The sequence below is a fragment of the Ovis canadensis genome, chromosome 16 (assembly GCF_042477335.2).
Source record: "Ovis canadensis isolate MfBH-ARS-UI-01 breed Bighorn chromosome 16, ARS-UI_OviCan_v2, whole genome shotgun sequence".
NCBI lineage: Eukaryota > Metazoa > Chordata > Mammalia > Artiodactyla > Bovidae > Ovis > Ovis canadensis.
In genome coordinates, this window is record NC_091260.1 from 67,147,222 (window position 1) to 67,174,926 (window position 27,705).

Sequence of the window (27,705 nt, forward strand, 5' to 3'; positions counted from 1 at the left end):
AGGGAGGCCTGGCGTGCTTTGATTCGTGGGGTCACAAAGAGTCAGATACAACTGAGTGACTGAACTGAACTGAACTGATAGTGTTAAATCTCATTAATTTAACCTTGGTTGAAATTTTTTATAAAATTACATTTTAATTAAAGGTTTCTGTTATATAGTTATTTGAAGCTTTATATATATATATTTTTATTTTTTATTTTTACTTTACAATACTGTATTGGTTTTGCCATACATTGACATGAATCCGCCATGGGTGTACATGAGTTCCCAATCCTGAACCCCCCTCCCACCTCCCAACCCATATCATCTCTCTGGATCATCCCCGTGCACCAGCCCCAAGCATCCTATATCCTGTATTGAACATAGACTGGCAATTCATTTCTTACATGACAGTATACATGTTTTGGTGCCATTCTCCCAAATCGTCCCACCCTCTCCCTCTCCCTCAGAGTCCAAAAGTCCGTTCTATACATCTGTGTCTCTTTTGCTGTCTCGCATGCAGGGTTATCATTACCATCTTTCTAAATTCCATATATATGTGTTAGTATACTGTATTGGTGTTTTTCTTTCTGGCTTACTTCACTCTGTATAACCAGCTCCAGTTTCATCCATCTCAGTAGAACTGATTCAAATATATTCTTTTTAATGGCTGAGTAATACTCCATTTTGCTTATGTACCACAGCTCTCTTATCCATTCATCTGCTGATGGACATCTAGACTGTATCCATGTCCTGGCTATTATAAACAGTACTGCAGTGAACATTGGGGTACCTGTGTCTCTTTCAATTCTGGTTTCCTCGGTGTGTATGCCCAGCAGTGGGATTGCTGGGTCATATGGCACACAAAAATAAAATCAAAATGGATTAAAGATCTAAACATAAGACCAGAAACTATAAAACTCCTAGAGGAGAACATAGGCAAAACACTCTCCGACATAAATCACAGCAGGATCCTCTATGATCCACTTCCCAGAATTCTGGAAATAAAAGCAAAAATAAACAAATGGGATCTAATTAAATTTAAAAGCTTCTGCATAACAAAGGAAAATATAAGCAAGGTGAAAAGAGAGCCTTCTGAATGGGAGAAAATAATAGCAAATGAAGCAACTGACAAACAACTAATCTCAAAAATATACAAGCAACTTATGCAGCTGAATTCCAGAAAAATAAATGACCTGATCAAAAAATGGGCCAAAGAACTAAATAGACATTTCTCCAAAGAAGACTTATAGATGGCTAACAAATGCATGAAAAGATGCTCAACATCACTCATTATCAGAGAAATGCAAATCAAGACCACAATGAGGTACCATTTCACACCAGTCAGAATGGCTGCGATCCAAAAGTCTGCAAGCAATAAATGCTGGAAAGGGTGTGGAGAAAAGGGAACCCTCTTACACTGTTGGTGGGAATGCAAACTAGTACAGCCACTATGGAGAACAGTGTGGAGATTCCTTAAAAAATTGCAAATTGAAGATTTATATAATAAATAAATCACTGTAATAGATGTTTCTAACTTTTCAATAAAACAATTGGTGACAACATGTACATTATGCTTAATATCTATTATAAGTGCCTGTAAGGAAATGTGAACATTGATGAAATAGATGTAAACATAAATAGATGTGTGGCCTAAATATTTCAGTGTCTTTTTATGAAATGATTCTTGTTTTATGACCATTATTATAGCAAATAATTTTAATATAAAATATTTTTTTCAGAGCACTATCAGCTGTATGTTCCTGAGTCAGCTCAAGTTGGTTCAGCTGTTGGGAAAATCAAGGCAAATGATGCAGACACTGGCTCGAATGCGGACATGACATATTCCATCATTGATGGTGACGGTGTTGGCATATTCTCCATCTCCACCGACAAAGAGACAAGAGAAGGGATCCTTTCCTTAAAAAAGGTAAAAATACTTAATGAGCTAGGCAATTCACTCAGTTTTCTATGAAAGCAAATTTGGCAAGGTATTAATAATGTATATTTTCAAGTCATCAAAATGACAAAGTATTTCATCTTTAATGTGTAATTACATTTTAATTATGATTATGTCTAACTGTTTAAATCATTTCTTAAGTGTTAGTTGCTGAGTTGTGTCTGACTCCACGACCCCATGGACTGTAGCCCACCAGGGCTTCTCTGTCCATGGGATTGCTCAGTCATTGGAAGTTGCCATTTCCTCCTCCAGTGTATCTCCCTGCAGGCAGATTCTTTACTATCTGAGCCACCAGGGAAGCCGTATGTGTTTTAGTATGGTGGGAAGATCAGATGTAGAATACACTATGAATGTATTCCCTTTTTTTTCCCTTTTTCACATAGTTATTGTGAATTCCAGTTCTATTAATATCATTATTTTATGTTATGCTAATCAAAGTAGCATTATAAGACTTTCCTGCTTGATGGTCATGGACCTTTTAGTGAAGTCATTTACTTCTCATTACCCTCATTCTGTTTTATTCCTGAGAATTTGTCACCAGACTAAGTCTATTGCCTTTTGCTTTAAAGAGAACACTATGCTCATGTCTCTGTAAGAATGAAGTAGAACACAGGCAATTAGCAAAGGAGAATTTAAATGTAACTTCTAAAGCAGTATGCCTCAGTGTTTAAATGTTTAACAATTACAGCTTGAAAATCTAGTAACACGCAAGTCCCTAGGCCTTACCTTCATTATATTTTGATTCAGAAAGGCTGGAATGGAGTGGGGAATCAGTCTTTTTAACAAGTACTCTGGATGATTTTACTGTATAATATGTTGAGAACGAAGGCTGAAAAATTATATTCTGATGGCTCAAAAGATAAAGAATCTGCCTTCAGTGTGGGAGACCTGGGTTCTATCCCTGAATTGGGAAGATCCCCTGGAAGAGGGCATGGAAACCCATTCTAGTATTCTTGTCTGGAGAATCCGCATGGACAAAGGAACCTGGTAGGTCATAGTCCATGGAGTCACAAAGAGTCAGACATGGCTGAACAACTAAGCACACACACTGTAACATTGAAGTGAATCTATCAATATGTCAGTCAATCAATCATCTATTTATCTATTTGAATCTAGTTGTCATTTATTACATTATCTAGCTATCTGTCTAGATATCTGTGTGTTTTTGTATATATATTTATCTTTGCACTATATAAAATCTCATTTAGTCTTCCAATAATCATAATTTTATATTGATTTAAGATTGAAGATTAATATGTCTTTTGTATGTCACAAAAGGGGCCTGAGAAGCAGAGTTTAAAGTGTGCAAATACTTATGAAATAGTCATCACTGATATATATATGATATTGATTCTTCACCTAAATATCTTCTCATTTTAATCTTTCTGAAATTGTCAAAATTGGATAAAAAAATGCATTGATAAAGGAGTTAATTTTCACATCTTTATTTTAACAAATATTGAGTTTTAAGTGTCTCTTAAGTGCCAGTAATTGTGTTCTACATGAGCCATGAAAGCCTGAGCAGAGCAAAAGTCAGTCTCAGCCTGCTTAGAGCTTCCCACCTATGGAAGTGGAGAGACACCAACAGTCTATCACATGCACTCTTAGATGGGTAATAAAAGTGATCTACAACAGAGAGTTCAGAGAAGGCAATGGCAACCCACTCCAGTACTCTTGCCTGGAAAGTCCCATGGACCGAGGAGACTGGCGGGCTGTAGTCCATGGGGTTGCGAAGAGTCAGACATGACTGAGCGACTTCACTTTCACTTTTCATTTTCATGCATTGGAGAATGAAATGGCACCCCACTCCAGTGTTCTTGCCTGGAGAATCCCAGGGACAGGGAAGCCTGATGGGCTGCCATCTATGGGGTCGCACAGAGTCCATCACGAATGAAGCGACTTAGCAGCAGCAGCAGCTGCATGACAGAGTTAAACAGTGCTATTGGGAAGGCAAAATCTAGGGTGTTTAATCCTGTCTGATTAGTTAGCAGAGATTGAACAGAGAAATAAACAATACTTCAAATCAGTTCATTTCAGTTCAGTTGCTCAGTCGTATCCAACTCTTTGTGACCCCGTGAATTGCAGCACGCCAGGGCTCCCTGTCCATCACCAACTCCCGGAGATCACCCGAACTCATGTCCGTCAAGTCGGTGATGCCATCCAGCCATCTCATTCTCTGTCATCCCCTTCTCTTCCTGCCACTAATCCCTCCCAGCATCAGAGTCTTCTCCAAAGAGTCAACTCTTCACATGAGGTGGCCAAAGTACTGGAGTTTCAGCTTTAGCATCAGTCCTTCCAAAGAATACCCAGGACTGATCTCCTTTAGGATGGACTGGTTGGATCTCTTGCAGTCCAAGGGACGCTCAAGAGTCTTCTTCAATACCACAGTTCAAAAGCATCAATTCTTCAGCGCTCAGCCTTCTTCATAGTCCAACTCTCACATCCATACATGACCACAGGAAAAACCATAGCCTTGACTAAATGGACCTTTGCTGGCAAAGTAATGTCTCTGCTTTTGAATATGCTATCTAGGTTGGTCATAACTTTCCTTCCAAGGAGTGAGCGTCTTTTAATTTCATGGCTGCAGTAACCATCTGCAGTGATTTTGGAGCCCCCCAAAATACAGTCTGACAGTGTTTCCACTGTTTCCCCATCTATTTCCCATCAAGTGATGGAACCAGATGCCATGATCTTCGTTTTCTGAATGTTGAGCTTTAAGCCAACTTTTTCACTCTCCTCTTTCACTTTCATCAAGAGGCTTTTTAGTTCCTCTTCACTCTCTGCCATAAGGGTGGTGTCATCTGCGCATCTGAGGTGATTGATATTTCTCCCGGCAATCTTGATTCCAGCTTGTGTTTCTTCCAGCCCAGCATTTCTCATGATGTCCTCTGCATATAAGTTAAATAAGCAGGGTGACAATATACAGCCTTGATGTACTCCTTTTCCCATTTGGAACCAGTCTGTTGTTCCATGTCCACTTCTAACTGTTGCTTCCTGACCTCCATACAGGTTTCTAAAGAGGCAGGTCAGGTGGTCCGGTATTCCCACCTCTTTCAGAATTTTCCACAGTTTATTGTGATCCACACAGTCAAAGGCTTTGGCATAGTCAATAAAGCAGAAATAGATGTTTTTCTGGGACTCTCTTCCTTTTTCCATGATCCAGCAGATGTTGGCAATTTGAGGTATTTAGGTGAGAGAATTAAAGGAAGAGGAAAGAAAACACAATGAGAACCTGAGCAGGGTGGAATGTGGCACAGTGAGAACCTAATAATATCCTTGATTCTGGAGTAGAGAGAGTGAAGAAGCGAGTGCATAGGAAAACACACAGAATTCTGTTATATTTAACCTGATGGAAAGCCACTGAAGCTATCTAAGCAGGAAGTGACAAGGTCTCATTTGATGTCTCTATTTCTAATGAATTTTTAAACTACAAGAGAATGAGATTATTTTTTTAATTTGTTGCTGCATTGCCAATCTAGCATGTTTTCTGACACTGAATAGGCATTCAGTAAGCACTAGCATAATGAATGGATATATTGAATTGGCCAAAAAACTTTGTTTTGGGCTTTCTATAAAATGTTAAGTAAAACTCAAATGGACTTTTTGGCCAACACAATACTATAGACTGAAAAATGAAACAAGAAATGTCTGCTTTTCATTCCTTGAATGGCTTCTTTACTCAAATAAATCCAGGTAAGTGGATGAATAATTCTTTCTGAAAGATGAATCCTAAACCCTAGGGAACACTAGCATTTAAGAAACAAGCAGAAGGCAAGAAAGAGAGTCTTTGAAGAAAATATCAAAATAAAAAGAGAATTTTATCAGTGAAAATTCCCAAAGGAGGCTGAATAGGAGGGATATAGTCATTAAAAACAAGAAGGATTCTAGATCTATGAAACCATTTAGGATTATAAAAGTTAATTCAGATCACCATCAGCATGTCATTTTCATCACAATAGAGAGTAACATCACATTTATTACATGTTTCCTGTGTCAGGAAGGGTTTTAAGAGCTTATTCCCAAATCTTTACTGAGCTGGTACACATTATGGAGCTTCCCTGGTGGTTGAGTGGTAAACAATCTACCTGTCAATGCAGGATCGCAGCACACTCAGGTATGATCCTCATGTTGCGAAGATCCCCTGCAGTAGAAAATAGCAACCCACTCCAGTATTCTTGCCTGGAAAATTCCATGGACAGAGGAGTCTGGTGGGCTACAGTCCATGGGTTGTAAAGATTCAGAGTCAGATACGACTGAGCAACTGAGCACACAGGCACACCTTTACCATTCCTTTAAACCTAACTAGAATGGTGTGTGGGCTTTCCTGGTGGCTCAGTGGTAAAGAATCCACCTGCCAATGCAGGACATGTGGTTTGATGCCTGTGTCAGGAAGTTTCCCTGTTGAAGGAAATGGCAACCCACTCCAGTTTTCTTGCTTGGAAAATCCGATGAACAGAGGAGCCTGGCAGGCTGCCATCCATGGGGTTGCAAAAAAGTCAGACGTGACTTACCGACTAAAACAACAGAAATTAATGACAGAAAATTTGACTCAGGAGTTTGTCTCTTTAGAATCTCAAAAGTTACTTGTATTACCTACTTGAAAGGAAACATGAAGGAAACATCTGCTACAATGAAAAGAACAAATTTACTGTAGTGTAGAGACTATGATGATGCTGTGAAAGTGCTGCACTCAATATGCCAGCAAATTTGGAAAACTCCAGTTTTCATTCCAATCCCAAAGAAAGGCAGTGCCAAAGAATGATTAAACTACCGCACAATTGGCCTCATCTCACACGCTAGTAAAGTAATGCTCAAAATTCTCCAAGCCAGGCTTCAGCAGTAAGTGAACTGTGAACTTCCTGATGTTCAAGCTGGTTTTAGAAAAGGCAGAGGAAGAGAGATCAAATTGCCAACATCCGCTGGATCATGGAAAAAGCAAGAGAGTTCCAGAAAAACATCTATTTCTGCTTTATTGACTATGCCAAAGCCATTGACTGTGTGGATCACAATAAACTGTGGAAAATTCTGAAAGAGATGGGAATACCAGACCACCTGACCTGCCTCTTGAGAAACCTGTATGGAGGTCAGGAAGCAACAGTTAGAAGTGGACATGGAACAACAGACTGGTTCCAAATAGGAAAAGGAGTACATCAAGGCTGTATGTTGTCACCCTGCTTATTTAACTTATAGGCAGAGGACATCATGAGAAACGCTGGGCTGGAAGAAGCACAAGCTGGAATCAAGATTGCTGGGAGAAATATCAATAACTTCAGATATGCAGATGACACCACCCTTATGGCAGAGAGTGAAGAGGAACTAAAAAGCCTCTTGATGAAAGTGAAAGAGGAGAGTGAAAAAGTTGGCTTAAAGCTCAACATTCAGAAAATGAAGATCATGGCATCTGGTCCCATCACTTGATGGGAAATAGATGGCGAAACAGTGGAAACAGTGTCAGACTATATTTTGGGGGGCTCCAAAATCACTGCAGATGGTGATTGCGGACATGAAATTAAAAGACGTTTACTCCTTGGAAGAAAAGTTATGACCAACCTAGATAGTATATTCAAAAGCAGAGACATTCCTTTGCCGACTAAGGTCCATCTAGTCAGGGCTATGGTGTTTCCAGTAGTCATGTATGGATGTGAGAGTTGGACTGTGAAGAAGGCTGAGCGCCGAAGAATTGATGCTTTTGAACTGTGGTTTTGGAGAAGACTTTTGAGTCCCTTGGACTGCAAGGAGATCCAACCAGTCCATTCTGAAGGAGATCAACACTGGGATTTCTTTGGAAGGAATGATGCTAAAGCTGAAACTCCAGTACTTTGACACCTCATGAGAAGAGTTGAGTCATTGGAAAAGACTTTGATGCTAGGAGGGATTGGGGGCAGGAGGAGAAGGGGACAACCAAGGATGAGATGTTTGGATGGCATCACTGACTCGATGGACGCGATTCTGAGTGAACTGCGGGAGTTGGTGATGGACAGGGAGGCCTGGCGTGCTGCGATTCATGGGGTCGCAAAGAGTCGGACTCGACTGAGTGACTGAACTGAACTGAATTGAACTGAACTGAACTGAGATACTATGTATGGGAGGCAAAGAAATGGGAGAAAAAAGTTTAAACACACCATGCTCTTTGAGAAGCTTTGTAGAAAAGCCAGGGAGGCAAATAAATGAGAAGATCATAAAACAAAGATTTTAATAGTAAGTTGGGAGATGGAAAGTGTGTTGATAATAGATGGATAAAAAGTCAAGAGACAAGAAATAGGATACTAAAGAAAGGGTAATTAAATTAAAAAGATGCTCTGAATTAGAGATGACCCTGTTTGAGATATTGATTGCAGATGGAAAGAAAGAATTTATGATAATATGCCTCCTTCTTTGACATAATCAAATAGGAGGGAGAATTTAATGTTTGCAGATACATTTGGAGTGATCTAGCTGGAATATCGGAGAAGGCGATGGCACCCCACTCCAGTACTCTTGCCTGGAAAATCCCATGGACAGAGGAGCCTGGTAGGCTGCAGTCCATGGCGTCGTGAAGAATCGGACACGACTGAGCGACTTCACTTTCACTTTTCACTTTCATTCATTGGAGAAGGAAATGGCAACCCACTCCAGTGTTCTTACCTGGAGAATCCCAGTAATGGGGGAGCCTGGTGGGCTGCCGTCTATGGGGTCACACAGAGTTGGACATGACTGAAGTGACTTAGCAGCAGCAGCAGCAGCAGCAGCTGGAATATATATATGTGGGGGAATGGGAAACAGAGGATCCTTCCCAACTGAGAACTATTGTTTGTATAAAGTAAGAAGTTTTATTATCTTTACAAAATGTGGGGGAAGTCATGGATGGTGTAAATACACACATAATATAAAATATAAGTATATATTTTGTGATTAAGAACAATGGGGATCTTATCACCCTTCATGGCCTCCATTAGTTTTAAGTTGCTTGTGAAAAATGAAGCCAAAATCATATGTGTGCACGTGTGTGCACCTATATGTAATTAACATTCTCTATTCTATATTGCATGCACACATGCACATACACAAAAGGTATTTTCAAGGTAAGTGTTGTAATTGTGTTAATTGGTAATGTTAATACTAAAAATAACGTTGATATTTAATGAGTCCAAATTATCTTTCACTTTTTTCCTGAATTTATTTTTTTAATATAGTGTATACTTCCTCTAAAATCCAATGTGTGCATTTATCTAATTTCTTAATCCTTCAGATTAGGATTATCCATTTTAGAGTTATTCCATTTATATATATATATATATATATATATATATATATATATATATATATAATGTTACAAACTATTGCAATTTGAAAATTAAGCTATATAACTCTGTGGATTTTAACCTTCAAGAGGCACTCATACAGATGGCAGGAAATAGATAAAACAGTCCTTTCGAACTTGTACCTTATTTAATCTCTAAGGCAGCTCACTTGAGCCAGCAAGGCAGAACAGCTAATCTTCCCAAAGATCAAAATCAGTCCTGCTCTATAAATCAGTTTGCAGGAGCATCCGCACATTCTTTCTATATCATGCCTTCATCAGAAAATTGCCAAGTTGAATTCACTGGTCCATGGTGTAGTACGTTGTAAATACACTTTGATAACTTTCATTCCTTGTTTAATGGACCCTGACTGGGTGGAAAGGGGAAAAAGATAGGGATGAATGCAAGTTGATGCATTCTTTCCTGTGACATAAGCCTCTGTAGCCAGGGATATGCTTTGTAGTAGCCTCTCTAAGATTCAGTTCTTGTGGCCCCTATTTGCTTTCTTTATAGAAGTTATTCCATTTTTTGGTTTGTTTGTTTTAACTCAAGGCTCCAGCCCAATTTTCTTTTATGACTTTCGGCAAACAGTATCTGTAGTACCACTTTTCTCTTTCAAGTATACTTAATGGCAAAAACAATGCCTATTATTTTAAGCCTAAAATCTTAAACTTGGTTTTTAAGTCAGTGAAGGACAGTGGAAAATACCATCTTTACTGTTTAATGAAAAATAAATTTTGGTCTTGCCATGTAAGAGATGTATGACATTATCACAAATCTCTAATTTCAGTTTTCTTAATTTTAATGTGCTACAAAGTGATTGTTACAGAGAGATAAATGAAGTAAAATAGTGCTCTAAGTTGTGCCTGGCTAATAAGCACAGTGATACTTCAATACCTACATTTCTTCTTTTCTTTCTTTCTTCCTCTATTTGCACTGCATGTTAACTACACTTTCCAGAAAACTCCATGAGCTTATCTTACTGCCTTCCTTTATTTCACGTTATCTATATCACCTATAATCACATAAAGAATAGCACATCCTATGTATACTTTTGTGAATGATATAAATATTTTCTCATTGAAGCATAGCTGATTTACAATGTCAGATTAGTTTCAGGTATACAGCACAGTGATTTCTATAGACAGTTATATATGTATATAACTGTCTATATATATATAGATATATATAACATATCTATCTATCTATATCTATATCTATATATCTTCTGCAGATTTTTCCCTCAGAGGATATTATAAAATATTGAGTATAGTTGCCCATACTATAAAGTATAGTTATACATAGTAGTTGTACCTAGTTATACATAGTAGTGTGTTTATATTAATGCCATCTTCCTAATTTATCCCTCCTCATCCCTCTTCCCCTTTGGTATCGCGTGCATAAACACCCTGGTAGCTCAGATGGCAGAGTCTCATAAACTTCCTGGTGGCTCAGATGGCAGAGTCTTCCTGCACTGTGGGAGACCTGGGTTGGATCTCAGGGTTGGGAAGATCTCCTGGAGGAGGAAATGGCAACCCACTCCAGTCTTCCTGCCTGGGAAATCCTGTGGACAGAGGAGCCTGGCAGGTTACAGTCCATGGGGTGGCAGAGTTGGACACGACTGAGCCACTAAGCACAGCACAGCAGGGACTGTCATTCATGGCTTTTGGCAATCTACATCCCCCTCTGTCTTCTGTAAGCATTTTTATTAAAATTCTAGTTTTGTCTTTGTAGTGTTACATTTCTAGGTAGGTTTCACTCACGCATATCTTTCTGTGATTTATGGTCTCTGTTTTACATATCAAGGTAAGCATCTCTCTAGTTTTTCATTGTGCAAGTGTTAGTCGCTCAGTTGTGTCAGACTCTTCAGAATCCCATGGACTGTAGCTGACCAGGCTGCTCTGTTCATGGGATTTCACGGGCAAGAATATGACAGTAGGTTGCCGTTTCCCCCTCCAGGGGATCTTCCTTACCCGGAGAGGAACCCAGATCTCCTGCATTGCTAGTGGGAAAGAACCTGCCTGCAAATGCTGGAGATCTGAGAGATGAAGGTTCGATCCCTAGGTCGGGAAGATCCTCTGGAGGAGGGCACAGTAATCCATTCCAGTACTCTTGTCTGGAGAATCCCATGGACAGAGAAGACTGGCAAGCTACAGTCCATAGGGTTGCACAGAGTCCGACAGGAGTGAAGCGACTTAGCATGCATGGTGTGCTCCAGCACTGCAGTCAGATTCTTTATCATCTGAGCCACCAAGGAAACTCCAGCAATTCTATACCCTTCTTACATCTTCTAGATCTAGTAGAGTATAAAGAACTTATTCTAATTAATTCATTATAAATATACTGAAAAATCCCATGGACAGAGAAACCTGGTGGGCTATAGTTCTTGGGGTCACAAAGGGTTGGACATGAATGAGCAACTGAGCACAGCACCAACATACTGATAATTTCCAGGAACGTGTATCTAATGTGTGCTCTGTGTATGTGTATCTCTAGCCACAGTAGTTGGTGCACATTTTTTTTGCAACTGGATACCTTGTACTTTTTTAAATTTTATACTCTATATCATTTATAACATTTTATTTAATAAAGGATCAGAGGTGGATAGCGACAGTAAACCTAAAAAGTTATAAAAGTATTTGTTTAAGTTTAAATTAACCCTGAGAAAAAATAGGAAATGTTTCCAACTAAAACCATACTACACCCATTCAAAATAATCACATTTTTAAATTGTTAGTGGATTGTATTTACTGAATTTTTCTGTATCATTTCTTTGTCTTGCGTTGAGTGATAGAATAAGAATCAGGATGTTCTTTGCCATCTGACTGTAAAGTTTTGAGGCTGTGAGCCACAAAGTGCAATAAAAATATGGTATACCAACTTATTACAAATGCACACACTTCATACATAAGAAGAAATAGGTTTCTAATACTAATGAAGTATTTAAATAATACATGCATTAGAGATTATATTTAAAAATCAGTCAAACTATTATTTTCATTATTATAAGATTTAAGTATCTTGAAAGTGGTCTCTGTTCAGCCAGAAACTGAAGAGACAAAAGCTCAATTCTGTGAAATCTACCACTGTATTTATAATACCTTTGACAGAGGACTGCTTTGTGGCAACTTTAGTTCTGATTCTTCATTCATAGGCATGGCTATGGAGTGATAGATTCATTGAAACTACTTTGACATTAATTAACACTTTTTAACACCTATTCCAGTAATATTATTTGGGCTTCCCCAGTGGCTCAGTGGTAAAGAATCTGCCTGCAATGCAGGAGATTCAAGTTCGATCCCTGGGTCCTGGAAGATCCCCTAGAGTAGGGTGTGGCAACCCACTCCAGTATTCTTGCCTGGGAAATCCTATGGAGAGAGGAGCCTGGGGGCTATAGTCCATGGGGTCACAAACAGTCAGACACAACTGCAAAGACTGAGCACTCAGCACCGTAATATTTAGTATACTAGTTGGAAATTAACGATTTGTTGAAACAGCCTGATGAGTTGAGCTATCCACAATTAAAAAAAAAAAAACACTAAAAACTAAAAGTAGAGCTACCATAAGACCCTGCAATCCCACTTCTAGGCATATATGTGGAGGAAAACATGATCTGAAAAGATACATGCACCCCAATTTTCATTGCAGCACTGTTAATAATAGTCAAGATGTAGAAGCAACCTAAATATCCACTGATAGCGGAATGGATAAAGAAGATGTGGTACATATATACAATGGAATATTACTCAGCCATTGAAAAGAATTAAATGATGCCATTTACAGAAGCATAGGTGGACCTAGAGAGTCTCATGCTAAGTGAAGTAACTCAGACAGGGAAGGAGAAACATTGTATGACATACCTTATATGTGGAATCTAAAATGAAATGGTACAAATCAACTTACAAAACAGAGAGAGACTCATAGAGTTAGAGAACAAACATGGTTTCCAAGGGGGAAGGGATAATTAGGGAGTTTGGCAAGGTTATGTACAATACACACTGCTGTGTAAAACGTATTTAAAATGGATAACCAACAAGGTCCTACTGTATAACACAAGGAACTCCATTCAATGTTAGGTGGCAACCTGGGTAGGAGGGGGATTGCAAGAGAATGGATACATGTATAAGTATGACTGAATTTTTTTTGCTGTTCACCTGAAACCATCACAAAATTGACTATACCCCAATACAAAAATAAAATTTCAAAATAACCAAATAATAGAATATGCTTTTCTTCAGAAAATTCCAGGATTTGGCCATATTTTGCACAATTGCAGTTCCATTTTTTATTACAATATTGATATCAATATCATTATTACCATCCCATTTCAATGATGGAACACATGGATCATGATGCAATATAATAACTGGATCAAGGAGAGGTCCTGTGAGTCATTTTTATTATGTAGGAAAACACCCAATACAATATTATAAAGTAATTAACCTCCAATTAAAATAAATAAATTTATATTAAAAAAATAAAAGTTATCCAGATAATTAAAAAAACAGAGAAAACAGAATTTTAGGATCTTCTTGCACTCCATAAAGAAGTGAGTCTTAGAATAACTTGGCTAAATGCTGTTTTTGGTATCTGTCTATTTATGATGGTTGCATAGTTCCAGAGAAGGAATATATTAGTGTGATTTAATGAATAGTAGAAGTGATTAATGAGAAACAATTAAAATGTTCCAAATATGTAGAGCTGGCTAGAAAATGATTGATGGGGAAGATGATAACTTACCTACAGGAATATGAAATATGTTCTTATTAAGGAGGGAAAAGTTTGATTTTATAAGTAAGAAAGAGCAATGATATGTGAAAGTAATTACTAGGAGTAATATGATAAAATTAAGAAATGAAAACTTAAGATTAAAATTGGAACCAATCAGTGACAGTGAACTGCATTAGAACATTGAAAAGTAACTAAAGAAAAGTAAGAGAAGCCCCACTGCTTAGGGAAGTTAGAATTATACCAGAATAAACAGCTCTAACTGTCACAGAGGTGAGAGAAGATTTTGCAACAAAAGAGTTTCAAGTGTTTCAGTTTTTTAGCTTTGTGAGTCTGAATTAAGAAATTATAAAACTAAGAGTTTTGGTAGCCAGAATTAATGAAGTTATAATTAGTGAAGTTAATAATTCATGTTCAATGTAATTATAAACACTTGGCAAGAGGCAAGAATGTATCCTTTAATAGTGAGGAAATTTTATTCCACTAAAAATCTGGCAAAAAGTGAAGAAGAGCTAAAGAGCCTCTTTATGAAAGTGAAAGAGGAGAGTGAAAAAGTTGGCTTAAAGCTCAACATTCAGAAAACGAAGATCATCGCATCCGGCCCCATCACTTCATGGCAAAATGATGGGGAAAAGTGGAAACAGTGACAGACTTTATTTTGGGGGGCTCCAAAATCACTGAAGATGGTTATTGCAGCCATGAAATTAAAAGACACTTGCTCCTTGGAAAGAAAGCTTGACCAACCTAGACAGCATATTAAAAAGCAGAGACATTACTTTGCCAACAAAGGTCCATCTAGTCAAAGCTATGGTCTCTTCAGTAGTCATGTATGGATGTGAGAGTTGGACTATAAAGAAAGCTGAGTGCCTAAGAATTGATGCTTTGGAACTGTGGTGTTGGAGAAGACTCTTGAGAGTCCCTTGGACTGCAGGGAGATCCAACCAGTCCATTCTAAAGGAGATCAGTCCTGAATATTCATTGGAAGGACTGATGCTGAAGCTGAAACTGAAACTCCAATACTTTGGCCACCTGATGTGAAGAACTGACTCATTTGAAAAGACCCTGTTGCTGGGAAAGACTAAAAGCAGGAGGAGAAGGGGACAACAGAGGATAAGCTGGTTGGATGGCATAACCAATTCAATGGACATGAGTTTGAGGAAACTCCAGGAGTTGGTGATGGACAGGAAGCCTAGCATGCTTCAGTCCATGGGGTCACAAAGAGTCAGACACAACTGAGTGACTGAACTGAACTGAAAAATCTGTTCCTTGTTAGTCATCAAGTTGGAATGTTATATTATACCCTTTATATGCTAATTAGATTTTAGGCAGACTATCACAGTGCTTAAGAGCAAAGCCTGTAGAGTTCCCACTGCCTGAGTTCAAATCCCAAGTATATCACTTATAGCCCCCTGAATAAGTTTCTTGACTTTTATGTACTTTGTTTTCTTCATTTGTAAATGGAAACAGTTGTAACTCACAAGAGTTGTGATCATTAAATTAGTTAATATATGTTAGTTGTTTCGTTCACACATAGGAATTAACTTCATACTTTAAAAATAACAAAATTTTTAATCCTTCAAGTGTAAACTATAAAATAGCACTTTTCCATACTCTAAACAAAGCTATATTTGAAATTGAGGGAGGCTATTAATCACCCGCCATGTACCAGGAATTATGCCAGATAACTAAAATGCGAAGATGAATTAGATAATATTCTCTCTCTTAGAGGAAACTGAGTAGCCATGATACATTGTTATAATACAAGATGTCAAATGTTAATGGTAGGAGTTTATTTAAGTTGTCATAAGCACTCAGATAAAAGAAGGCCAATTTTTCAAAGGTGGAGGACGGTCTGGAAACATTTTTATGGGAAATTTGTTTTAAGCATGCGTGAATACTTCCCATATACTCAGGAAAGTAAATCTGAGTCCCAGTCTTTATATCCAGTTGAAGCACCCTTCATATATGGAGATCACAAATAGTTTTGAGCTTTAAAAATGAGGAAATATTATGAATATATAACATGATCTGACCACAATAGTTGTTGCATGAGTCACCTGGAGTTTTCTATGTTTTCTCTGAAATACAGCTTTATGACCCAATAGCTATACAACTAAGAGTTTGTAATACCAAAGTTAGAATGAAAACTGGATTCTCAACTGTGCTGGGGTGTCTTCTTTCCCAGGTGTGCCAGGGCAGTCACAGAAACTGGAAAACAATTTGTGAGGGACAATTTATAGGCCCTATAAACCCAAGCACTGCCAAATTTCAGACTCCTACGTTCCCAGAACTGTAAGAGAATACATTTTTTGCTGTTTTAAATCACCCAGTGTTTACTGTTATGGCAGCCCACAGCAACTAATGCAGTGACATTTATACAAAGACTAATATACTAATACAAATATTAAGCAACCTCTTGTCACCTGTTAAAAGACGCTTACTCCTTGGAAGGAAAGTTATAACCAACCTAGATAGCATATTGAGAAGCAGAGATATTACTTTGCCAAAAAAGGTCTGATGGTTTTTCCAGTAGTCATGTATGGATGTGAGAGTTGGACTGTGAAGAAAGCTGAACGCCAAAGAATTGATGCTTTTGAACTGTGGTATTGGAGAAGACTCTTGCAAGTTCCCTTGGACAGCAAGGAGATCCAGCCAGTCCATTCTAAAGGAGATCAGTCCTGGGTGTTCTTTGGAAGGAATGATGCTAAAGCTGAAACTCCAGTACTTTGGCCACCTCATGTGAAAGACTCTGATGCTGGGAGGGATTGGGGGCAGGAGGAGAAGGGGACGACAGAGGATGAGATGGCTGGATGGCATCACCGACTCGATGGACATGAGTCTGAGTGAGCTCCGGGAGATGGTGATGGACAGGGAGGCCTGGCGTGCTGCGATTCATCGGATCGCAAAGAGTTGGGCACGACTGAGTGACTGAACTGACTGACTGACTGAACTGACTGTCACCTGTAGAACCATTCTAGTAAAACAAAGCACATCACAAGCTGAATTATTCCAGAAATGGTTCAGTGTCAGAAAATCAATTATATTAGTATATCAAGGATATTATGGAGAAAGAAATGGCAACCCACCCCAGTATTCTTACCTAGAGAACTCTGTGGACAGAGGAGCCTGGTGGGCTGCTGTCCTTGGGGTCGCACAGAGTCAGACATGACTGAAGTGACTTAGTAGCAGCAGCAGAAAGGATATTAACAAATATCAAGGATATGCCAATACATATCCTTGTTATAGTTCCTAGTAATTATATATTGCTAGTATATTTGATTACTTATGATTATCATGATTGCATCATATTTAGCATAGCTAGATAAAATACTAAAATTTAAAATATTAAATTTAGCTAGTGACAGTTTCCTGGCATAAGTATATCCTATTTGGTAATTGACACATATGATATTAAAATTGTTTTAATTTACTAAATTTGTCAACAATAGTCATCAGTTCAGTTCAATTCAGTCACTCAGTTGTGTCCAACTCTTTGCAACTCCATGGACTGCAGCATGCCAGCCTTCCCTGTCCTTTACCAGCTCCCAGAGCTTGCTCAAACTTATGTCCATCGAGTCAGTGATGCCATCCAATCATCTCATCCTCTGTTGTCCCCTTCTCCTTCTGCCTTCAATCTTTTCCAGCATCAGGGTCTTTTTCAGTAAGTCAGTTCTTCCCATCAGGTGGCCAGAGTATTGAAACTTCAGCTTCAGCATCAGTCCTTCCAATGAATACATTTGTTAACTGTGAACTTCGATGATGACACAGTTTTGGTTCCTGTCTCTAAGAACTTGTACTGCAACTGAGGCCAATCCAGGGAATTAAGGCAAAGGCAAAAAAAGAAAATGAAAACAGAGTCTGATAGAGTTCCTGGAATATTTCTCCTTAAACGTTAAGATTATGTTAGTAAACTCCAGTAGAACACCTTTCCCTTAAACACATCTGCTTCTCATCTTAAATACTGAACTGATAATCCAGACTTACAGTTTTGAAAAGAAAGAAAGAAAAAAGAAACTTGGCATGGGTCTGATATTTTGTCAAATGGGATAAACAGTATGCAAATTATAGACCCCCCCCCACCCCCCACACCAATATTTTGGTGAGGCAAAATCTAGGAGTAAATAATGGTGAACATTATCAAAGACTGGAGGCTCATCTTTCCAAGAGTTGTCAAGTGGCTCAAAAGGGTTGATTGTTTTAATCTTCTGTCCAATTCAGCTGTCAGAATCCTGCCCCCCAAAGCTGCAGGCATGGGCGGTTGAAATTTTAACATTTTATAGCTGCAAAAGATTATTTATCTTGCTCATAAACAATCTCTGGTTCTATAATTGCCCTAATCAACTTCCTACTATGCCTCACACATATGAATTTGTTCTGTATCCCCCCCCCCTTTTTTTTTTTTGGTTGCTGTTTTGTTTTTTGATAGGAAAAGTGTGTGTTTTGTATACTCTCAGTTAATTTTTTTTTTTTGCTTTCTTTGGTATTTTTATAAACTGAGAATGTTTTTAAATTTTTTTCTTCATCTTTTAATCAAAACTAGGTATTAGATGAATAGATTTCACTGTTTTTGATTTATTGTTTTTGATAGACTACTTTCACATAATAAAAATAAAAATCTTATAACTATGAAAAATGATACCCTTAGACAGAGTTCTAACTAATTTCCTGGGAACAAAAGATTATTAGGAAATTACTGAGTGATCTGCTTATAGTGTGTGAATAATACATACTTGGATGACATTACCAGAATTTACAGTAAATGGAAAAAATTATAATCCTAAAAAAATTATAATCCTAATTCTTTGTACACTATTGTATATTCTTTGTTTTAATATAAAACCAAGAATTAACATACTTCATTTTGTATACATAATCTTGCAAAAAAATCCTCCAAAATTGTAATTTATTTCCAGTTTCTATAATTTGCAATTTAGCACTGCAGTGTTTTATTTATAAATGAGCTTGCTAAAACTATTTCCATGTGTGTTATTAATTCATCTGCTTCTGAAATTTTGTCCTGATCCAAAATATCCTCTCTTTCCTTAGTGACTTGAGATGGGTCCTATCCATCCATCTGCCAGACTTGACAAACAGGTCCTTTAAAATGATTATCTCTTTCTTGGGGTACTTAAATATATGTGAGTTAATCATAAACATGAAACCATGTGTTCACATAAAAATCTATACCTTAGCAGTAGGTAGGCCAATGTTAAGATAAATGACATCTAACTTGCCAGGGGATCTGCTAAAAATGGAAAGAGATGCCTGTTGTATGGGATGCACAGTTTGATAATAATATCTGATGGGACAGAGGTGGCTAAAATTATTTCCACAAGTTGCACTGAAAGTCTTTCTGACTATCAGTGAATCTTAGTCATGACAAAGTCTACCAGATGCAGTCGGTTAAGTCTAAAAATTTACATTGATTTTCAACAAGTAGTAAACCTGCCAAGGGTGTTGCTTTCCATGAGCCAAATATCTAGATTCTGATGGTCCCTGCTCCTCTGTGCCAAGGGGACCATATCCATGCACCTAATTCTTTTTTTTTTAATTTTTATTTTAATTTTTATTTTTTTCACCTAATTCTTGATAGGCAGCAATTGTGTACCATTTTGAGGAGAGGTCATTTAAATTTGGATGAAACTTATTGAATTACTCCAAAATAGATTCTTACTTACTAATGTTAAGGAGAAAGGAGTCAAGGAAGGAAAAGCGCAGTGAATCTGTGGGTCCAACTAAAAGTCATGCAAGTCCCCAAACAAGATGGATATTAGATACACTGGCAATTCATTTCTAGCTTTAATTCTCTGAGAAGGAAATGTCTCCCACGTGGTGGGTCATAAACTGCAGATCAAGTAGCCTTTCTTTAAAATTCTTGTTCTGTCACTCAGTCATGTCTGATTCTTTGCAACCCCATGGGCTGCAGCATGCCAGGCTTCCCTGTCCTTCACTGTCTCCTGGAGTATGCTCAAACTCATGTCTTTTGAGTCAATGATGACAAACTACCATCTTGTACTCTGTCATCCCTTTCTTCTCCTACCTTCTATCTTTCCCAGCATCAGGGTCTTTTCCAATGAGCAGGCACTTTGCACCAAGTGGCCAACGTATTAGAGCTTCAGCATCAGTCCTTCCTTTGGTGTCTCTTCTTTAAAATATATAAATCTAAAATGCATAATATTTTGCTGTATATAAATGTATATGTATTATATATTTGGTTCACATTAAGAATTTGAGTTTTTAACATTTTTAATATTTTATTTTGTCTTAAAAACACTTGTAAAATAATGTTATGACAATGTCTTATCTATCTCCCTGAGAAGTATTATTTGTTCTAGGTTGTTATTATTTTGTTTGGGAGTTCAGTCAGTTCAGTTCAGTCACTCAGTCACGTCCAACTCTTTGTGACCCCATGGACTGCAGCATGTCAGGCTTCCCTGTCCATCACCAACTCCTCAAGTTTACTCAAACTCCTGGAGTTTACTCGTGTTGGTCATGTCATCCAGCCATCTGATCCTCTCTTGTCCCCCTCTCCTCCTGCCCTAAATCTTTCCCAGCATCAGCATCTTTTCAAATGAGTCAATTCTTCGCATCAGGTGGCCAAACTATTGGAGCTTCAGCATCAGTCATTTCAATGAATATTCAGGACTGATTTCCTTTAGGATGGATTGGTTGGATCTCTTTGCAGTCAAAGGGACTCTCAAGAGTCTTTTCCAGCACCACAGTTCAAAAGCATCCATTCCCTGGCACTTAGCTTTCTTTATGGTCCAACTCTCACCATACATGACTACTAGTAGCCATCCATACAGGACTACTAGAAAAACCATAGCTTTGAGTATTTCGACCTTTGTCAGCAAAGTAAAGTCTCTGCTTTTTAATATGCTGTGTAGTTTTGTCATAGCTTTTCTTCGAAGAATCAAGTGTCTTTTTAAATGGTTGCTTTCCTTCTATACAATCTCCAACCCTGGGTAGGTCAATTTTTCAAGGCAACTCAGAAGAGACAAGGGAAATAATCATCAGTAGGACTGACTTTCTGTTTATAAAATCCCACTAAATGTGCTCTATAGCTTCTCCTTGGGCCTTAGGGTAAATGAAAATATCTGATGTCCCCTCTAGGCAATGGTCATTCTCTGATCCTGCCAGGAAAGAAGACTGCAAGATTGAAGCAGACTGCTGCAAAATCAGTTGCAGAAATAGGGGTGGAAAAATAGCCATAGTTTTTTCTCATAGATGTTAATATAGGTACTTCCGCAGGCTCAAAATATAAGGTTGATCTCTGCATTGCCTGCACTAACATCACCATGGAGACTTTGAGTGTGATTAATCCTATAACTAAGCACAGTTTGGATTACAGAACCTGTTATGTCCCGCATGTTTAACACTTTCAAATGTTTCCATCATTACCTATAAAGGTACTTCTTCTTGGAAATACTACCTACTGACTCACACACTCTTGTTTCTAAGTCTGCATCCTTATTATTTTCATAATACTTGATGTTCATGCTTAGTTGCTAAGTCATGTCCTACTCTTTTCAACCCCATGGACTGTAGCCCATGAGGATCCTGTGTCCATGGGTTTTTTCAGACAAGAATACTAGAGTAGGTTGCTGTTCATAATGCCTAAAATGTCATATATCACTAAGTGTCCAGTGCTATAAATGTGTTTACTATTTTGTATCCTATAATAAACCATATATTCTCTTGGACAAAACACCAAGATTGATCTAGTTCTTCATTATTGTATGTGAAGTCAAATTCATGGCTCCTGATAAATATATTATTAGAAGATACATAAATATTATCTGGATGATTTTTTTAAATAGGAAAAAATAACTAGAAAGATACAGAGAAACTATTAATGCTGATTCAAAGCTAAAAAGATAAATGGTGTAAACAAGCAGAATACTACAATTGAAAAAACAAAGTGGATAAAACTATCATAATAAAGGAAATGTAAACCAAAATAAATATATGAAATGGTATTACAAGCAAAAAAAAGTAAATAATTATGATTAAAACTATAAAAATGAACTTTAGAAGTCTGTATAAAACCTTTTGCTAAAATTTCAAGATAATGTTAATTGAAAGCTTGAACATTTGTCGGATTTTAAAATAAGATATCAAGTTTAAGACCAGCAAGGTAAAAATAAGATGATGATAGATAAAAATCAGTGGTATAAGATAGATTAAGTATAAAGCAAACAAACAAAACAGTACTTTTTCAATTTAGCAGATTGGTAGAAAACATTTCCCCATTGGTTCAGGAGCAAAGAATCCACCTGCAGTGCAAAAGATGCAAGTTCCCTTGCTGGGTTGGGGAGATCCCCTGGAGGTGGAAATGGCAACACACTACAGTATGCTTACTGGGACAATCCCATGGACAGAGGAGGCTGGTGGGTTCCAGTCCATGGGGTCATAAAGAGTTGGACACAACTGAGAGACTGAACATCCACACAGCAAATATTTTAAAAAGTTAATGACTTAAGTTGAACAGGAGATAGAAAAAAGTTGCTTGAAGAGATTCCCCAGAAAGCAATATTAGCTTACTGGGGGAAATATTCTTTTGTCCCTAATTATCTTCATATTTATGGCTGTGAAAAATCACTGTTGTTTCAGATCTGAGTTTCCATGATTTCTACTGTAGATATTACTGCTAAGACAAACTTCATAGTTTATGAGTGGATAGATCTACCTAAACGTATCCATGTTTGTTTGTTTCAAAAATGGAAAAGGAAATATTTGTTTGAAAAGTGATGGGACTCATAATATTGGAAATCTTATTTTTTCCCCACAGCCACTGAACTATGAGAAAAAGAAGTCATATACCCTCAACATAGAAGGAGCCAATACACATCTTGATTTTCGCTTTTCTCACTTGGGTCCTTTTAAAGATGCTACCATGCTGAAGATCATTGTTGGGGATGTAGATGAACCACCACTATTTTCCATGCCTTCCTATGTCATGGAAGTCTATGAAAATGCCAAGATCGGGACAGTTGTTGGCACAGTTTTGGCCCAAGATCCTGACAGTGCTAATAGCTTAGTAAGGTATGGTATACTTTCTCCTTTTAGACATACGAAGATTTTATTGTCTCTGATAATAATTTTAAATGGATAAATAATATTTAAAATGTTTATTTTCCATGTCATTTTCCATTAATGCAATTCAATGATAGTATCATCTATTTCATTAACTGAGTAAATAACAGATGGGTTTCTGTCAAATTTAGCAGACATGTAGCTATCTTTATGAATATATTGGTGACCACACAGATGATTTTTTTTTCATTTGATCATAGATGGGGGCATTATTGACTGGAAAAATTCATAGAGAAATATTTCAGTGCAGACTAGAAACTCTTTGGTACCTTAGTAATAGGGAATATAAATACAGTGAAAAAAAGGTGAGCATTTGGGAATAGCATTCATCTCTGAGTCCTTGTTCTGTCATAATGTGGTAAACCTTTGAGAAATTATCTACTCATTTCTAAAAGAAGAACACTAATATATATCTCTCAGACTTATTATGATTATTTATCAAGCAATGTGCTCTAAGTTCCAAGACAAGTGGCCTGCACCTAATAGCCACTCAATAAATGCTAACTCGTCCAAGGCAGGTTCAGTTCAGTTCAGTTCAGTTGCTCAGTCATACTTGACTCTTTGCAAACCCATGGACTGCAGCACACCAGGCTTCCCTGCCCATCACCAGCTCCTAAAACTTAAGGCAAGTTAGAGACTCACCTCTAATGACAGGAAGACCAATATGAGAATTCTGGTGACTTGATTTACTAGTTGTGTAATCTTATGCAGTCATTTAACCTTGCTAACTCTCAATATCAAGTAAATGGATAAGAAATAATAATATTGCATGAATATGTTGACAGAATTAAATTACATTGACAGAAAGTACTTAACACAGTAAGTGCTCACCAACGTTATTGTGGCATGTCATGCACAGAGATAATTAAAGCTTTCCTTGCATAATCAGAAAGATTTGTGTATCTTAATTATGATAAAAATCAAAGAACTATGTAAATATATAAAACTCTTTAGTTACCTTGTATATATACCCTTGGATAATTCTAAGGCCCTAGAAGGTCTGAAATCCTTAATAAATCTGTCTGCTTTTTCCCATCAAGGCTATATTCTCACTCTCTTTAGTTCTCATCCATTTTAACAAAAGCTAGTATGATAAATAGTCTCCTCAGAATCTATGAAATCTATGTAAAGGGTTTCAATTTCCTGTTATATAAGAATGATTCTTTTGAAATTTAAAAGAAATGACCAGAACACTCACGTATGGAGAGAAACAATGTTCAGAGCACAAAGTTATGTGTTTAATAATTCTGTTTCATCTGTGAATGTAGAAAAGTAACCGTGTTAGTTGATAACCCTCCTGTCACACTGAGAACAAGAACTCAACATTGCTAGAAGCAGGATAGGCAAAGTATACAAAACAAAATGAATGAATTCAGTTGTGAATGTTGATCTTTAATTAAGGGTTCCAAGCAGAAGTTGACATACTTATTTGTTCAACCACAAGAAAACCCACTATGCTTCATCATTCCATAGAAGGCCATATGCATTTCATAAGGGAAATGTGTCTTTAAAACTAACTACATGAAAAGCTAACATCATAAAGTGTGGAAGTGTTACTCGCTTGGTCGTACCTGACTCTGCGACCCCATGGACTGTAGCCCACCAGGCTCCTCTGTCCTTCAGATTCTCCAGGCAAAGCTACTGGACTGGGTTGCCATTTCCTTCTCCAAGCATTATAAAGGATACTTACAAATCAGTGGCAATTTACCTAAAAGAGCCAACATCTTTTGAGAATAAAAAATTTCATGCTGTGAGTTTGATGTGAAAATATTTGATAAAGACGAGTAAGACTTTCTTTTTAAAACTAAAGTTTGATATCAATGATACATTCTATATTTGTGGTTAAAAGCAGCAGGAGGTACGTGGAATCTAAAGTGATATCTAAAGCACCGTATCATATGCAAATATTACAATATTCCTCATGATAAAGAAATTAAACACACACACACACACACACACACACACACAGAGCAGCTTGAAGTCCAGTGGAGAGAGAGAATAAAGATCTAATACAAATGCAGGGAACAAGTGTGCCTGATATCTTCTAGAGGGAATGAGTTGAGGAAGACTGAATTGAAGTTCAAAACCCAGGTTAAGGATTAAACAGGAGAAGGATAGGGAAAATAACTGTGGTTTGTTGTGTACACAGGGAGCTTAGGTTACCTGTGAGGGAATGGCAAATAATGAGGTTGTAAAAAGAAGCTCAAGAGAGATTGTACAAAGGCTTTGCACTAAGCTAACATCTTGGAAATTCATCCTGACAGCAATGTCAGTGGGGGAAAAAGAGAAATCAGAAATGCATAAGTGAGTTTAATAAACACAGTGATAGGAAGATGTACATTTCAGAATAAATAATAATGGATTTTCAAAATGTCAAAATGCTGTGAAGGGAGGAATGTATGTTCCCAAAAGATATGCCAAAGGAGGAAACATTGAGGTCAGTGGCAGACTTTCTCTCAGTGTTGCTTCTGTATATCCCAGTAAAACAAACAAACAAACAAAAACTGATTCCACATAAGATAGTAGTCATCCAAGGGCAAATTCTCTGCTTTTGTTATTTAGTTACTAGTCATGTCAAATCCAGTTCCTTTGAAACCCCATGGACTATAGCCCACTGAGCTCCTCTGCCAATGGGATTTCCCAGGCAAGAATACTGGAGTATGTTCCATTTCCTTCTCCAGGGGATCTTCCTGACCCAGGGATGGAATCTGTGTCTCCTGCATTGGCAGGCAGATTCTTTACCACTGAGCCACCTGGGAAGCCCCAAAGTACCCCCTACCTGGGGACATTTGACAATGTCTGAAGAAGTGCTTGGTTGTCACAACTGAGGGAGGAATATTATTCTCATTTTCAGGCAGAGGTCAGGGGTGGTCCTGAACATCTTCCCACTCACAAGTGAGTCCCCACAACAAAGAATTTTCTGGTCCAGAATATCAATAGTGCTGAGGTCAAAAAACCCTCACACAGAATAAACCAAACTGGGTAGTATACTGGTAAAATTGGGGTGCTAATTATACTCATGGTAAATGTTGAAAAATATTTTGGGGCAATGCATACCCCGTATGTATATGTTATGAATGTTTCAACTTATGCATTTTATTTAGCAAAAATTATTTATATATAATTGTTCCATTTATAGTGCTGTTTGCCTCTGTAGTTGCTCTATATTATTGAGGGCATTTAATTGAACACCAGGTATGTTACACACATATGCCCAGTTGTTGCTATGCAAAACTGATGGGTATATGTCTCTAAATGCAGATATTGAGAAGCACAGACCCATTAGAATGTACATTTTTCTTTCAGCTTTGTTTTGGTTAGACAACTAAAATGAATCCTTCCGAAGCTGTCTTAAAATAATCAGACTGCATAGCTGGTGTTTGGGGGCATAATTTACATAATATTTGTTCTTGACTTTAATAAAAATGTGTCATTCACATGGGCCTCTAGGTGCTAACAGGGAATAAAAAACAGAAAACATTAACAAATACAAAAGCAATCCTTATTCTTCTACCTTTCCCAGGGACCAAATGTTTGTACTAATTAAGGAAGTGCACACTGAAAAGATGTACCTTGCCTTGTGCCCTGAAATGCAATTAACTCCAACTCTGTAGCATGGATAATGAAAGGGAGTTTTAGCCTTACAGGCATTTGTGAAAAGCTTCCTTACTTGTCTTTTGTATTTTCAATTTTCTAAACTATTAGTAAGATCCTTCAGATTTTTAAGAGCAGACCATGTCCTGCTTTTGTCTCTTTTAACTCAAAACAAGGATGTGCAATTTGCAGCAATATCACCATCAACTCTCTTAAAAATAAAAATCAGAACTGGGCTATTTACCAAAAGTGAAGAAACCTTTGTTTAAAAAGGCTGTGCTCACTTGCTGGAATTTTGCAAAAGGAATTCAGGAATTTCCTCAGTAGCTGCTGACATATGAGCACTCCTATGATGCACAAGAGAAGCTAGAGAGCTTTCTGGAAATGTGATCCTGCATTGTGTCACTATTTATTGCTTGCTATCTGTGGGCCAGAGGAACCAGAGATCAAATTGCCAACATCCGCTGGATCATGGAAAAAGCAAGAGAGTTCCAGAAAAACATCTATTTATGATTTATTGACTATGCCAAAGCCTTTGACTGTGTGGATCACAATAAACTGTGGAAAATTCTCAAAGAGATGGGAATACCAGATCACCTGACCTGCCTCTTGAGAAACCTATATGCAGGTCAGGAAGCAACAGTTAGAACTGGACATGGAACAACAGACTGGTTCTAGATAGGAAAAGGAGTAGGTCAAGGCTGTATATTGTCAGCCTGCTTATTTAACTTCTATGCAGAGTACATCATGAGAAATGCTGGGCTGGAAGAAACACAAGCTGGAATCAAGATTGCCGGGAGAAATATCAATAACCTCCGATATGAGGATGGCACCACCCTTATGGCAGAGAGTGAAGAGGAACTAAAAAGCTCTTGATGAAAGTAAAAGAGGAGAGTGAAAAAGTTGGCTTAAAGCTCAACATTCAGAAAACGAAGATCATGGCATCTGGTCCTATCACTTCATGGGAAATAGATGGGGAAACAGTGGAAACAGTGTCAGACTTTATTTTTGGGGGCTCCAAAATCACTGCAGATGATTGCAGCCATGAAATTAAAAGACGCTTACTCC

General features: G+C 37.7%; 1 protein-coding gene across 3 annotated transcripts in view; it reads left to right on the top strand.

Annotated features, from left to right (window-relative positions):
* The window catches only part of CDH18 (cadherin 18), a 1,279,339-nt gene that overhangs the window by 1,150,712 nt on the left and 100,922 nt on the right, over positions 1–27,705 (top strand). For all 3 annotated transcript variants that reach the window (XM_069556587.1, XM_069556586.1, XM_069556588.1), the window contains 2 exons: positions 1,722–1,909; positions 22,739–22,992. In XM_069556587.1, the coding sequence (XP_069412688.1) occupies positions 1,722–1,909; positions 22,739–22,992 (442 nt within the window). The remainder of the gene's footprint in view (positions 1–1,721; positions 1,910–22,738; positions 22,993–27,705) is intronic.